Source organism: Lepidochelys olivacea (genome assembly GCF_965140295.1).
Source record: "Lepidochelys olivacea isolate rLepOli2 genome assembly, chromosome: 1".
In the NCBI taxonomy this organism is placed as follows: Eukaryota; Metazoa; Chordata; order Testudines; family Cheloniidae; genus Lepidochelys; species Lepidochelys olivacea.
The window spans coordinates 221,001,381-221,016,678 of NC_140411.1; the positions used below are offsets into that span (position 1 = coordinate 221,001,381).

The 15,298-nt window shown below is 42.3% G+C and overlaps 1 protein-coding gene across 3 annotated transcripts in view; it reads right to left on the reverse strand.

Annotated features, from left to right (window-relative positions):
- Positions 1-14,244, reverse strand: part of CCND2 (cyclin D2) — a 55,404-nt gene extending 41,160 nt beyond the window's left edge. For 2 of the 3 annotated variants that reach the window (XM_084627533.1, XM_084627534.1), the window contains exons 1-3: positions 13,862-14,135; positions 12,192-12,407; positions 8,914-9,073 (exon numbers count right to left, since the gene is read on the reverse strand). In XM_084627533.1, the coding sequence (XP_084483659.1) occupies positions 8,914-9,073; positions 12,192-12,407; positions 13,862-14,056 (571 nt within the window). In that variant the 5' untranslated portion in view covers positions 14,057-14,135. Of the gene's footprint in view, positions 1-8,913; positions 9,074-12,191; positions 12,408-13,861 lie in introns of all 3 variants that reach the window. The other variant, XM_084627535.1, reaches the window with a different exon arrangement.
- Positions 14,245-15,298: the final 1,054 nt, after the last annotated feature.

Genomic DNA, 15,298 nt, shown 5'->3' on the forward strand with positions numbered 1-15,298 from the left:
GCCCACAAAGGAATGGGGGGCGGTGCACCGATTTTGTGCACATGGTTCTCCACATCACCCGGGACCCTATTAGCGTGGAAAGAGCTCATTCAAAGAAAAGAAGCCACATTGTGCTGGGCCACCTAGAGGGTTGAATAGAAAAGGCTGAGGAAAGGAGCAGACAGCAGAATAAAGGCTGTAATTAACATATTTCCATATTCAAGCAAAGCAATAACTACGTGAAATGTTTGTCAAGGTGCAACCAAAACATAAATATTAAGCACCATATCTGCAGGGACGCAGGACCCCCTCCAAGCCCCTCACATTCCAGCAAGAGATTTAAAACAAGCTTTTTGTACAATGTTATTTTCAACTTACACCCTCCCTCCTCCTCCTACAATTGACACTGAGCCAAATCCTGACAACATTTACTCAGTTTTTACCCAGGCAAAACCCCCATTGGGGTCAAGTCAATAGAACTGCCTTGGGGGGAAAAAAGTAAAATAAAAGGAGTAAGGACTTCAACATTTGGCCTGAAGAATACAGAGGAGTGTTTTAATTGCTTGGTCGAGATGATGACGATAGCCATATCGTGGGAATCCTATGAAAGCACTCCCTGTGTGATACCCACGTCAATGCTATGAGCCAAATTCTTCTGTCAGATGTAGGTGTGGCTCTCATGGAAGTAGTGGGAATCTAGCACATGCATCCAAGGGAAGAATTTGGCCCTAAATCTTCATAATGATTTATGCGATTGCAAAGCAAAGTATAAAAGAGGGTTAATGATGGCAAGGGCATTATTTTGAAGTGCGACAATATGTCTGAATAGCAAAAAAGTATAAAGAAAAGAAGCAGATTACGAGAAACCACAAATGGTTTCACTTTCTATTCCCACCCAGGGCAAAATCCACATGGAGTCATATTCTACCAATCATCAGTGTATATAGGAGCTTATTCCACAAGCCCTTTAAAAACTATGGGTCTGATCCTGCAAGATACTATTGACTTTTGTGGCAACTGTCAGAGGACAGCACCTTGTAGAATCCAGGATGCAGAGCTATTCTGCTGACTCAGCTGGCATCCAGGCCCCCTGGACCTCATTACCAACCTAGGAAAATGAAAGGTTGAAAGTCTCTCTCAATCAACAGGGACATAAGGGCTGAAACAGAGACATCCTGCAAGTCTGAACAATATCTGGTGTGTACGTGCACACTGTGTCAGGAGCAATGTGGGAAGCCTACCTACTTACAATTACCTTTTGTGAGTGTCCTGGTTTCAGCTTTATAATAAGGTAGATTTCATTTCTAGGATATAGTAAAGAATTTTTTCTCAGTGTTACAAATGAAGAGTCTGCAGTTCCTGTCTTGATGTAGGTAGAATTCCAACTGAAGTCACTGGAAGTTTTACCTACAACCAGGGTGGATAAAAATCAATGACTTTTAAATTTAAATCAGATTTTTTTAATTTAAATCGGATTTTTTTGAGAAAATACTTTTTGAGGAAAAAACCTATCTAAAGATATCTCATCACGGAATAGGGATCATAAATTGTAATTCTACAGTATGAGACAATATATTCATGTAATGTTTAAGAAAAGTTTTGTAAATGAGTTCCAATAGTTAATTATATTTAGGGACCCAATCTTATGGGGTTCCAGGAACTTCTGTATAGATTATTTAGGTTAATCTTTCTATCTACCCAATGGGACTCAGCATCACAGATGCTTAGTTTTGCAGTTCTCAAACTGTGGATTTCTGTCTCCAGAGATAACATGCTTGTTAACAACAAAAATGTTTTTAAATAAATAATATAGAGAGTTGGGAAGTAACAGACCTCAACCCTATTGTCCCTCTGAAAATTTGTATACACAGAGTCAATCCCTTACCACTCTCTAAAAGTGCAAAGTTTTAAAACGTTCAGTGAATAGAAGATTATTGGGGGCGGAATAGATCTGGACAAGGAGAAGACGTCTGGAGTTAAATTTGACAAGGGAGGGACAGGCGGTAGAAACAAAAGTGAAACTGTTTGAGCAGCATATTCCAGAAGTCTTGAGGTCTTTCTGAGTGTGGCCTTCATTGATTTGAGATCTACCATACATTTCTCTCACTAGAAGGGAAAACCTATAATGGCTGCAGGCCATAAAAGAGACCCAGTTTGGGAATATTTTAATGAAGTTCCTCTACCTGTGAAGTATATGTATTAAGGTTATCACAACCAACAAGAATGCACTTTTATGTAGAAATCCATGATTAAATCGAGTCTTCCTGACTAGTGATTTAAATCATGATTTAAATCAAATCCACCCTGCCTACAACAGGACTACAGAATCAGGTCAGCAATCTATCCAATTTGAAAATTATATTTACTCTCCAAAACATAAACGGGCTAAATGAATCCATCATGAAACTCCACCCAGCCAATGCTGTAACCCCAGAGACATACGTGGCCCAATATTTGAAAAAATAAGTTTGGAGGAAACGAGAGGAGGAGTCTAAACGGTATGTTTAATTGTTCCAGGTTCTGATCCAACTTCAGTTGGACAGTATGTGTATTGTTTTCTTTATTATGCATACATGTTGTGAATTCTACTGTGTTCGTCAGTAAGTTTCTTGCTCTTGTATTTTTAGTAGACATAGCATTTATATTTTCCACGTTAACTACTTTGTTTTTAAAAGGCAAAAACAGCCCATTTCTTAGCATTTTTTAGCAATTACGTACTAGAACCACGTACAACCAAACAAAAGGCTATTAAGCAAACATGACACCGATTTAAGTGCTTCATTCCTTTGTGTAGACAGGATGGACGGAGACCAAATTCTATTTGCCTTGAAGAGTCCCAGTGACTTCAGTCACTGATCACATAAATAAGACAAATTAGATATGACCCTATATTGGCTTTGATCAGAAATCCCCAAGAAAAGTCTGACGGAATATTCAAGCACCCTGAATACTAATGTTTGGAGTCAGTACCACTGCCTTTCATAGGAGATAAATGGGGAAAAGTATGTTTAACATGATCCAAGTAACGATGTATAATATGGCAGCTTAACAGAACATGCTGCTTAGCAGATCATGAGCTCTGTTTTGTGGATGGTTATTCTGCTTATTAATTATTATTATTATTCATATTATTTATTGTGTTTTGGTAGCAGTAAGGAACCCCGATCAATGATTGAGACCCACCTTCTGTTAGAATCTGTACAAATGAAAAATCTAGCGACCAGAGCCATAATTGGTGAAAGTCAGAGCAGCCCCACTGAAATCAATAGAATTATGCCAGTTTACGCCAGGGAGGGTCTGATACAAAGGGTTAGCAGCAGAAAGATCCAGTCCTCCACTTCCCCCCAGGCATCTTCCCAGTAACAAGTCCAGCAACTCAGGTTCGGAGCTGCAGGGAGTGGGTTTGCCCCTAAATGCCACACTATGCCTCTGTATTAATTGTATTGACCAAGATATGAAAGCATTATTGTATACTCTTAATCAATTGCAACACTGTTAGTGCTGGCTAGAGTTGGGGGGAGTGGGAAAGGATTCCATATGTGGTGATATTCTATCTGCTGCGTCTTATCTGATTCTTCAGATGTAGTTATACCATATTTGGAGCCTGATTCTGTGCCCCAATGAAGCTAATGGCAAAACATTAACAGCAGCAGGACTGTGCCTTTGTTTGTTTTGCTGTGAAGCCTGATATATTGCTATATGCCACCTTCCCCTGAATTATCAAAAACCCTTCTTTGTGTCCCAACAGTGCTGTATGGCTATGCCTCTTTCAGACCCCATTATACCAGAAATAATCATGTAACCATGGCCACTTCACCCTGTATGCTTTTTTCAAAAGATTAATATCTGCAGCAAAGCGTTTATTGTATCATTGTTTCTTCCACTGATTTTAGAAAATCCAGGCTGCTGCTGAGAGTTACTGCATAGCACCATGTATTCTCTTTTGAAGGGACAGCACCTTACAGAGTTCAGCACAATGGCCCTCAAAACAGGCAGAAAGAGGGAAGGCTGGGTGAAGACTGAACATAGCAGGGGTGCCCAGGGCATGTCCTGAGGCACAGATATGGCCCTCTCTCACAACAGAACAACCAAGCCACGTTCTCTTCACTGTGATCTGGGGCTCGTGACTCGGCGCTCAGCATGTCCAAAGCCTGGTCTGGCTACCTCCACTTTCATCCAAATATCTATTTACCTGGAGGCCTTGGAGTAAATGGGGCAGCACTACCTTAAAATACTGGCACTTCCTGTCTCTCATAGACGAACATAACGTAAGGTGGGAGCCAGCAATCTGGACTCTGACAGACCTGAAAGAGGGGGGAACAAATGGAGATTTCAAGTCAACGAAATGCTGACTGTTCCTCTTTCCAGCCACAGTTTGGGATGTCCAGCACACAGCTCTGAAACGAATGCATCTTTTGGCTCCGCAAGGAGCCATTCCATGGCTTGGAGTGTGCTAGCTCCAAGCAGACAGGGTAATGCAAGTAGAAGAACAACTCCAAACTGAACTCGGGAGCCTGCAAAGGTGAAAGGATAAGCGATGATCTAGCTCCACTCTGTGGAGGGAGCATCTGGACACAGCAATCTGGCACCTATCAAAATGTACAGGACCACTGAAGAAGGGAAGTATAGATACGACAGGAAGTGATTAAGGGATGGAAAAGGATTTAAGCGGAGGCAGAGTGTCAGGGTAAGGGTGAACTCTGTGTTCAGGAGGTGGTGATAGGCAGATTTAAAGACAAGAAAGCCTTGGAAGGGAAACGAAAGTTTGGGGTCAAGGAGGACCTTGAGATTTTTGACCTCAATTTTCAGGCTAAGGTCTAGGTTACAGAGGGTGTGACCTGAGTCAGAGAGGAGGAACAAAGAGAGCTTTTTATGCTCAAGATGAGCTCCGGTTTTTCAAATAATTCAGTAGCAGGATGTTATAGGGCAGCCAGCAGCAAAGAGAGGGATGTGTTCTTATGTCTGTTGCACTCATGTAAATCTGGAATAACTCCACAGACTTCATGGAGACACTCTGGATTTACGTCATGCAACTGGTTTCAGAAACAGGCCCCAGAGTCAAGACAAACAAATAGATGGGAGACAAGGAGATGAAGGATTGAGTTAAGGGGAAATACAGAAATGGGTGTCATCTATAGTATGTCATCTAGGGTTACTATCTAACCCTAGGAGGAAAAAGTTAGATAGCAAAAGAGGGCAGAGTTCCTCTCCATAAGAACGGCTATACTGAGTCAGATCAACTGTCCATCTAGCCCAGTATCCTGTCTTCTGACAGTCGCCAATGCCAGACGCTTTAGGAGAATGCACAGAACAGGGCAATTAGCAAGTGATCTGTCCCCTGTCATCCAACTCCAGTATCTGGCAGTCAGAGGCTTAGGGACACCCTGAGCATGGGGTTGCATACCTGACCATCATGTCTAAGGCATTCTCCAATGAAAGCAACCCTAATCACCCATCACAATCCAACACTCCACCACTGTCCACCCAGCACTCCCATCCAAAACTAGCTGTGGTTGCTTGCTGTGACGCCAATCCCTTTGCTGACACAAAGGATTATGGGACTGCGAACAGGACAAGAGATCACAGCTGGTCACGGCTGGAGAAAACTTGAAAACCTTAAGAGCTAGGATTCAAATTAGAGGAAGAAAGTGCAGGAGACACCAGTTTCTTACATGAGACACTCAAGAGGAGAAAGTGATTGATAGTAAAGAAAGCTGCACTGGGGTCAAACAGGAAGTGAAAAGAGAGGAATCTATGATCCACGGTCAACGGCAAGGTCATTAACCACCCACAGAGGGTCAATCTTGGTAGTGGGAAAAGGTCAAAAGCCAGGCAAAAAGTGGCTAGGGAAGTTGTACTGTGAGAGATGGTCATAGGTTGGAGGAGGCCACCGTGCTCAGAAAGGGTAAATGGCGATATAAAAGAGTAGGTTTTACCTGAACTGAGAAAGATGTTTTGTGTGAGAAAGGGAAAAGAAATCAAGTGACGATGGAGTGGTTGATGATAGCTATGAAGTAAAGAGCAAGAAAAGGTGACAAGGACTAGAGTCGGAAGAAAGTCCAACAAGAAGGAACTTTTCTTCATACACAAGAACAATAACGCTTTTGAGGAGAGAAGCTGAGAAGGGGAACTGTAACAAAAATGTGGCATTTATTGTAAAACAAATAATACAGCAATACCAGATTGCTAGTAAATCAAGGGGGAATGAGGCCCCCAATCTTGAAACTGTAGTGAGGTTATATACATGTTTTTGATTCCTGAAAAGCGAATGTAATCATTTCCTCACAACAAATTGTGGCGAACGGGATGGGAGGAAAAGAAGGTACTCCACTGTCCACAGCCAGTCCCATCAGTGTGCACAGTGATAATCCACGGACTCTGAAGAGATTATATACAATACACTGGGCTTTCCATATCTCCTGATGGACAAGGAGCTCTGATCAAGCCAAGGGAATTGAATTCATGAACAGGATCCATGCACAAAAGAACACAGAAAGGGTAGGAGGAGATACAAGATAGAGGAAGGTGCAAACTGGTCACTGGCTGAGTAAAGAATAGAGTGATATATATTGATAGTTGCTTGGGAGGGAATGGAGTCAACAGACAGAGAAGTCGTTAAGAGAGAATGGAGAGGTACCCAGGCTTTAGGACACTGGTGCACAAACTACGGTTGATGGCCCTCCAAGGATCTGCAGTATGAATAATTTTGAGAAGTAGGGAACTGGAGACTGAAGTCTGGTCATCTCTCTGTCACAAAGTGCCCTGATGAATGAAAAAGCTGGAGAACCACTGCTTTAGTGGATGAGTGCACCAAAGCAAAGGCAGGAACAGCTTGGTTTGAGAAGAACAAAACCCAAAGTGCCGAAGGATTGATCACTGATGGCAGAACCAAAGCTACAGCGAGGGTGTTGTAACTACTGGATGTGTGGGCAGGAGAGCCTGTGAAACACCAAGAGCTTCCAGGAGAGAAAAGAAGTCAGGGATGTTAGGATTAACCCCCTAATGCTGACACTAGAAGAGGTGAAGCCAGTATATACATAACAACCGATAAAAAATCCTGAAGGAAAGAGTTCATCAGGCCCAAACTGGCTGATAAATGACCAAGAGTGCTCCTGCAGTCCTTAAGCATTACTCCCATTGAATTCAATGGAGTCTTGCCCGAATAAAGGGTCTGAAGGTCAGAAAGGTGTTTAAAAAACAAAAAGGATGGGTAGTTATGAGTTGAGACTTACGTCTCGTGAACACTCAAAACTGAAGCTGACACAGCTACAGCGCTCAGGGGTGTAAAAAATGTTGACCGGACCCCCAGTTTAGATGTACCTATATCGATGGAAGAACGCTTCCATCAACCTAGCTACTGTCGCTTGGGGAGGTGGCGTTCCAACAGCAATGGAAAAACCCTTCTGCCAGCGTAGGCTGCATCCACACTACGGGGATATACCGGCATAAATGCTATATAGCGAGGCTGCTATAGTCCCCACAATGTAAACACAGCATAAAGAAAGTTGAAGTCTACATTTGACAATGTCAGCCATGGGTCTGTCACATATTGTGTGCGCGCACAGGTGTGTGTGTGTGTATTAGTCGTGTGTGTGTGTGTGTTAATCTCAATGGTTAAAAAGTTAATCAAATTTAAAGCATATACATTTATATAGTCCATAAAATTAGTATTTAAAGATTAAAATCTATACAAGTAGCAGAACTAGCCTACTGTGCAAAGGACGGTTATCAACTCTCAAATGCCATTAAATAATAGTAATTATTTATATTATGGTAGCACCTCAACTGCCCAGTATAGACTCCACTCTGCTACATGCTGCACAAGTTCATAGGCAGAAATAATCCCTGTTCCAAAAAGCCCCATACATTCCGTCTGTAACATGACTGACTGTCACTGAACTGTATGTAATTCTGCCTCCTCCTCAAAGAACTAATGACTAGACCTATTGTAAGCAACTGAATCTGAATCAACAACAGCATGATGCAGAATTTAATAGGGACGCTGTTAAGTAGTTTAAGGCTCAATGTCTAGGTTTCATTTTTGAAAGAAGGATTTTTACATAAATTAAAATGACTAGAAATATGTTGAAGATTTAAATAAATAAATGTAAAGACGAAATTAAATTTAATTATTTAAACATTTCCATGGTGTATGTTAAACCTAAACACAGGAGAAGCAGAAAATACGACTGTCCATAAACACAAAGTGAAAATGACTGCCTAGTTTCTTGGTTAACTTTGGAGTGAAGTAAAAAAAAGCGTTGTTTTTTTTTAAGAAGTGTCACAGACACAAAACAAATGTTGATGTTGTTTCCATTCCTTCTCCTTCCATAATCTAGTGGTATCACAAATAAGACATATGTTTACATATAATATTTCACCTTGGCAATGTCATTATAACATATATATTTGGCAATTTAAAACAAAAAATGCTCTCCCCAATTCATCTTTTTCCGTACAATACTAAAGAATGAAGTGCCTATAATAATACATGAAAACATTCAGAGAACAAGAGACTTCATAAAGAACCTGTTAACATTCCATCGCAGTTTCTGATATTATTGGATGTACCATATCTGTCCCCAGAAACCACCTATGACCAATTAAAAAGCAGAAAAATCAAAGGTTCTGATCCAGCATCTACTGAGCTCAATGGCAGTATTTCCATTGACTTCAATGAAAGCTGGCTACAATCAGGCCACAGTGATTTAACTCATTATTGCTGTTCTCCAGTGCAAGAATTCTGCATTAGCAAACATACGATCTCAAGGCCTGATCCTGCAGCCCTTATGTGAATAGTCCCATCGTCTTCAATGGGCCTTCCCATGTGAGCTAGGGATGTAGGACAGGGCCCTATGTATCACCACTGGCTGTAATCTATCTTTCTCAGACCACTAAAAGCAGGAAGCAGTGACTCAAAACACCTTGTCTTACCTGTGGCACAAAGGGCAATAAATGTTTGTGCATGCTTCCGGATCAAAAGCAACTTGTCTTTAGGTAGAGGCAGTTTTCTTAGAATGTGTTCAATGAAATCATGTGGAGTCACTGCTGCAAGATTCCACTTCAACTTTCCCAGCACCACCAGCTCCCACTCCTGAAGGAAGAAAAAAAAAAAGAAAAACCATAGGCAAGCCTGACGAAAAAGAACAAAAAGCTTACTCATTTTACTGATTGTAATTATATCACTGCTAAATTGGTTTTGCTTAAACCTTTTTTCAATATGCCTCTGAAGCTTTGAAGTTGTTGACTTTGCTTTTCCTTCATTTTTTTTTAAACACTGGAAATGTCAAGCTACACTGAAAATAATGAGGCCTGGCAGCTCCTGCCAAGATTTTACTTTTTTTGTATCCAGTTTTGAATGCCCACCCATAAACTTTATCCTGCAATTAGATATCGCCAAGGTCACTGTGGTCCTTCCCTAGTAACTTATTTTAAATGGCTATAGTGCTTAATTTATTGCCATTTAAAGCCCAGTGGATAACTATGCACACAAATAAGCAACACATACATTTTCTTTTTCCACTGGAAAAGTTAGCAACACGGCATTTTCTCCACAATTGTTTTAGAGATGTCCTTTGCTTCACATGGTATTTCACCTATGCCACAGCAAGTTTTGCAGAAGGGAAATGCATACGACACATCCAAGAAGACTGTACGACATCTGACAATGTACCACATAGGACCCAATCCTGCATTCTTTGCACACACAAAACTCCCAGAGAAGTCACAAGAAGTTTTTAGGTGCACAAGTGTGGTTATACTTTTAAAAGCAGTTATAGGTATCTTTTAGGTATCTTAAAGTGTGGTTATACTTCTAAAAGCAGTTATATATAAAAATGGCACCTTCTCAGGCAACAGATCTGCTCCTTGGGTGCCTTCAGAGCCATGTTTCCTTCCTTTAGTCTCTAAAATAATTTTTTCATACATTTTACTGCTATTAGTCCTACAGAGGCCTCATAGATCAGAGAGAGGGAGCTGGATTCCACTCCACTTCATGCATCATCAGAATTATTAACGACATTCCATTTATAGACTCTTTAATCTCCAGGATGCATGAGCCTCAGAAAGCCAGCAGCACTTGCAGAGCCCAGGTTGAGTTTGTAGGGCTGGCGATTGGAAAAAACATCTTTTTTACTTGTGAACTTAGTCGATCTGAACTGGCATCTGTGAGAGACAATAAACATGGAACCCCACAATGGCATTTTTACAGTCACTTTTCAGAGAAGAACCCTACTTTAATAGATAACAGCTGCACCAGAAACATTGCTATTCAGATAATATAGAACCCTTCAAAACCTGGAAATCTTCTACTAAAACGTTTCCATAAGGATAACCTGAAACCAGTCCTACATAATTTCTCAAGGAAAATCATAAAATATTTTAATAAAATGACAATTAAATTCATGAAGGACTGATCTTTCTAACACTTATTACCAGACACAAGCCCCAAGTCAGGAAAGCATCTTTATTCAGCAAAGCACTTAAGCATGTGTTTATCTTTAAGCACATGCTTAACTCCCTCTGAAATCAACAAAGTTAAGCATGTGCTTAAGCGCTTTCCTGAATTGAGGCCACAGTATTTATTGAAAATACTACTGGGTATTTATTGAAAATACTACTGGGTATTTATTGACGCCACAGTATTTATTGAAAATACTACTAGGTAGAACTACTGGGGGAACTACTAACAGTGCATTAAGCACAACAGCATTTTTGGGGCAAGGCCCTTCCTTCTAGATTGATTTTGCAACTTTTCCACAGGTGGAACTCCACTGGCTTCAATGGGTTTTTCACATAAGAAGTACTTGTGTGAATTCAGGGCCAGATCCTACAAATTAGGATCTGTGAGAATAGAACTATTTGACTGAAATATGCACTCTTATAAACAAATAATACTTAACACTTAACACAGTACTTTATATCTTAAAAGCACTATGCAAATATTATTTAATCAGAAAGCATTTAAAAAAAAAGTAACTTTATTCAGCTCTCTCACCTGAAGATCTGAGCCTGAGCTCCTCACTGCGGAGGAGGCCCTTCTTTGCAATTACGCTTAACAGAGCTGAATTTCGATAAATTTCACCCTTATTGAAGGAGGACTTGTGGCACCTTAGAGACTAACCAATTTATTTGAGCATGAGCTTTCGTGAGTCTCTAAGGTGCCACAAGTCCTCCTTTTCTTTTTGCGAATACAGACTAACACGGTTGTTACTCCGAAACCACCCTTACTGAGTTAACACTGGGAACTACATATACAAAAAAGGCACAAATGCTACCCATGATTTTCTAAGTTATAAATTTGTCACTTGTACAGGCAATTTGTTAATTTCACAGTATGAAGCACTCCATCCTACTCTCACTAGAATCAATAGCAATATTCCCCTTGACTTCAATAGGAGCAGGATTCAACCATAAATGAAAGAAATTTAGAAACAGGGCTTACTGCATCAATAGTGAAAAAAGTTTGAAAGCAAATTTTCCAAAGGGTGATAAAAATCCTCCTGCATATTTATTTTATTTGGTACCTAACCTGAATAAAGCCAAGTGACATAACATGGGTTTTTAAAAATTTCCTCAGATTGAAGACAGCTCCTTTAAAACTGAAAGCAGAAAAGAAACTACAAACAGAAGAGATTCTGGCAATGGTTCAAAGATGAGGTCATTTCCAGTTGTGCATGTCTGACACTGGATGGCAGTGCAGCACCAGAGCACCAGAAAGAAAGCACCTTTACAAAGAACCCAGCTCAGAAAGTTTCTTGCCCATTTAAACACATGTACATATATGTATGTGCATGCTATCAAAAAGAGATCTTCTGCTAACTATATATAAATCTCTTAAAAAACACAAACAGTAACCAATGCCTTCAGATTCCCTTTGAGGGCATTTGCTAACCATTGTGTTAAATAAACAGGAAAAGGACAAGGCTATTAAATATTAGGCAATTATACACAGGACATTCAAAAGGAATGGGGAGATCTCCCCTTCAAACAATCATGTTATTTTCATACAGGAAACTTATCTTGATCACTTTCTATCAGTGCAGGAAAATCTTTTAACACCTTCAACTTTTCAAATATTGTTAAAAAAATTATAAAGGGGCTGAGACATGTATCATTTGCTGGGCCCTGGAAGGAGGGGGGAGGTTGACAGGACAAGCGCTGATGGTGGAGGGGGAGGGGGGGCACACTGGAGGTAGAGTGGGGCTGCTTACCAGCAGCTCTTGGGGTTTGATGGAATTGTCCGTATATATGCAAAGTTTCTCTGCAGTAAGGGGGATTGTCTCTTTCAGCTTGGAGGCCAAAAACATGCAAACTGCCCCCAGCAGCTGCAGATGGCACTTTCTGGTGGGCACCACAGCTAGAAATCTGTCCAAGTAATTCATGGCTAGGGGGAAAACCTCTTCTTCACACTTCTGCTCTTCACAGACCTGCAATCAAGGAGTGGGGGTGGGGAGGAAAGCGAGAGAGAGAGGGAGAGAGAATGAGTGATCACATGAAATTTACCAATGGTTCTAAATGATTTTACTTTTCTTTTTTTCTTTTTTTCTTTTTGCTAGATTGGGGGGAGGGGGCGATCTCTGGAGAGGCTGGGAAGGCTGTCAATCGGCTTTCACATTCCTTTGGTTCATTCAGTAAGAAATGAATTAAGTCACAGTGTGGGAGCCGAAAGCCCATCGAGCAGCAGCAGCCGCCTCAGACTTTGCGACCCAATTTTTTCTTGGGTGGTTTTTTTTTTTGCCCTTTTTGGATTTCGTCATATTTTCAAAAAATAAATAAAAATATCTACACCGCCCCGGGGGCCCCTGTTTTTGGACCGATGGCATCCCCAGGCACCCCCCTATCATTCCCGACAATTGTAAAAATTCCCCAGCGGGGTGTTCCCCCAGCCCTGGGCCCGCGATTCGGCAAGGGGGGGAGGTGGGGTGGGGAGAGCCTAGATCCTCAGCAGGAGAAAATGGTTTCAAAAAATGATCAAAAATCCAACCCAGGGGGAAAAGGGGCAAATTTCACATGAAAACCAAGAGGAGGGTCTGGGCTTCCCAGCCTGGGAGGGATGGGCGGGGAGGGGTCCCCCCAAAGCTAGATCTTAAGGGGAAATGATGGGGCCAGCGCAAGGCTGCAAAGTCTGGAGGGCTCTGGGCCCACAGCCGCCCTTGCAGGGTAAATATTGGGGAGAGGGAGGGATTTCCCGGCTCACCGGGCGCCCCAGCAGCCTCCCATCAAGCTGGGGTCCAGCCGTGCTGAGAAGGGGGTGTATTTCAGATCTCTTCTTTTTGGGGTGGGGGCGGCTCGGCGCTTCTGAGCAGAGTTGCATGCAAAGCAACATGGCGAAAAAATGGCACGTCCTGAGCACTGCATACGTGGGCACAGAAATACTTGCTGGGCAAAAATCGGGGGGGGGGATCGGTCACCCCTTGTTTTTTGCACGGCATCTGGACCAGCTCCCCTCGCCATAAAAGCCTCACTCGAGCAGATCCAGTAGCCTGGGGGAAAAGGAGGGTTTTCTTTTCCTTGTTTTGCAAAGGCTTTTGCAACTTTCCTTCTCCCCCATTTTGCACCCCTCTTTGCAAAGCAGCAGCCCCGGAAGGGCAGTTTTCTTCACAGGTTCGCACTCAAACGACCGAGACACAACCATTTCACATCCCCGTCTGCCTTCCCCCCTCCCCCCTCAGAAAAGCACTGAATGAATTAGCAAAAACCATGATCTGGGGCAAAACACTGCAAGAAAAGAAGGGACAAAACAAACTCAGGAGCTTGCAAAAGGGTGAGTTCTGCAGCCACCACCCCCGTGCAAAGGAGCCCCCTAAAATCCCGAACCAGGAGCAAAGAGGGGAGACAGACCGATTGGGGGGGAAGCTCTGCCTCTCAATTTAATACAAACCTCCAACATCCAGGTCGCCACCATCCTCCTCATAAAGGGCTGGATGTCCTTCTGGACGCATTTGAAATAGGAACATTGGGGCAGATACCTCTCTTCTATGGTTAACAAATTGTGCAAAACGCGGTCATCATAGAGCAAGTTCGGGTCTGGCAGAGCTCTCCGCATGGGATCCACCTCGCAGCACAGCAGCTCCATGTTTCCAAAGAGATCTCCCTCTTTCTCTGATGGAAAAGTTTTTGGGGGGGAGGAGGAGGGGAAGGAGGGGGTAAAGGAGGAGGGGTAAGTGGGTGGGCGGCAGGCTGCAGGGCTTTCCAGCTCCCTCCTGCTTCCTTGAAAGTTCTCTCTCCTCTCTCTCGCTCTCTTGATTTCTAGCCTAAAGTTGAAGCAAAAGTGACGCAACTCACTAGGGCAGGCAGTATTCTCTCTTGTTATTATGGAGAACAGCAGCTGGTCAGATGTAACATCAAACGCGTTTTTTTCCCCCTCTATAAGCTAACAAGGAACCAGGAGGCCCTTGTATAGGGCACACACACACACACACACACACACACAAAATGACAGCTTCTCTTTTTCTTCGGTACAGCGACCAAACAAAATCGCTCCAGACTTTCTGCTGCACCGGGCAATCTGGATCCATATAAGTTTTTTTTTATTTTCTTTTTAATTGCTTATTGCAAGAACAGAACCGAGTGGCTCACTAAATATCAGCCTAGTTTTGTGCGTGTTAACCATGACATTTCCTTGCTCACTGGAGATCCTCCTGCTTCTTCCAGGTTAAACAGAAGGTTTCGGATACCCCTTTCCCCACACACCCTTTCTCCCTCCGTCTCCCCCCCTCCCGCCCCCAAGCCTGCTGACCTGCAACCAGGAGGAAAACTTTGCTTGCCAACTAAAGACTAAAGGCAAAACAGAGACCGTACAAAAGAAGATTCCAAAGCTGTGTGCTTGCTGATGCTTGTATATTTTGCAGTATTTTCACGCTGGTGTTTGGGGAGATCTAGCAGTGGCCACAATGCAACTTCCTCGAATATGTCTATGTATTTCTGACTAACAGCCAGAACGGTGTTAGCACTGCATGGTCACACTGATATAGCTTTCTAGGAAATATAATGGGGGTGGGGAAGCAGAGGGGCGGATTTGTCCCGCACTTGCTCTGTGACTTTCAGCCTTCAACACTGCATTTTTCCTGCTTCAGTTATTCTTACTGCTGTCCTTTATATTGCATTTTAAAAAAATTGCACTAGGCAATAAATGTGATTTCCATCATGCTTGATTTGCTATGAGGATCATTCGTACCCTTGCTTTTTTTTTTAATTTTTTTTTTTGCATCTATTATTTTAGCCATGGAGTTTAACTTTTATTCTGGGTGGTTTTTAACCTTTTACAGCACACCTCAGTTCATTGCCACTCCTCTGTGCCTCCCAGCCTATGCAAGGC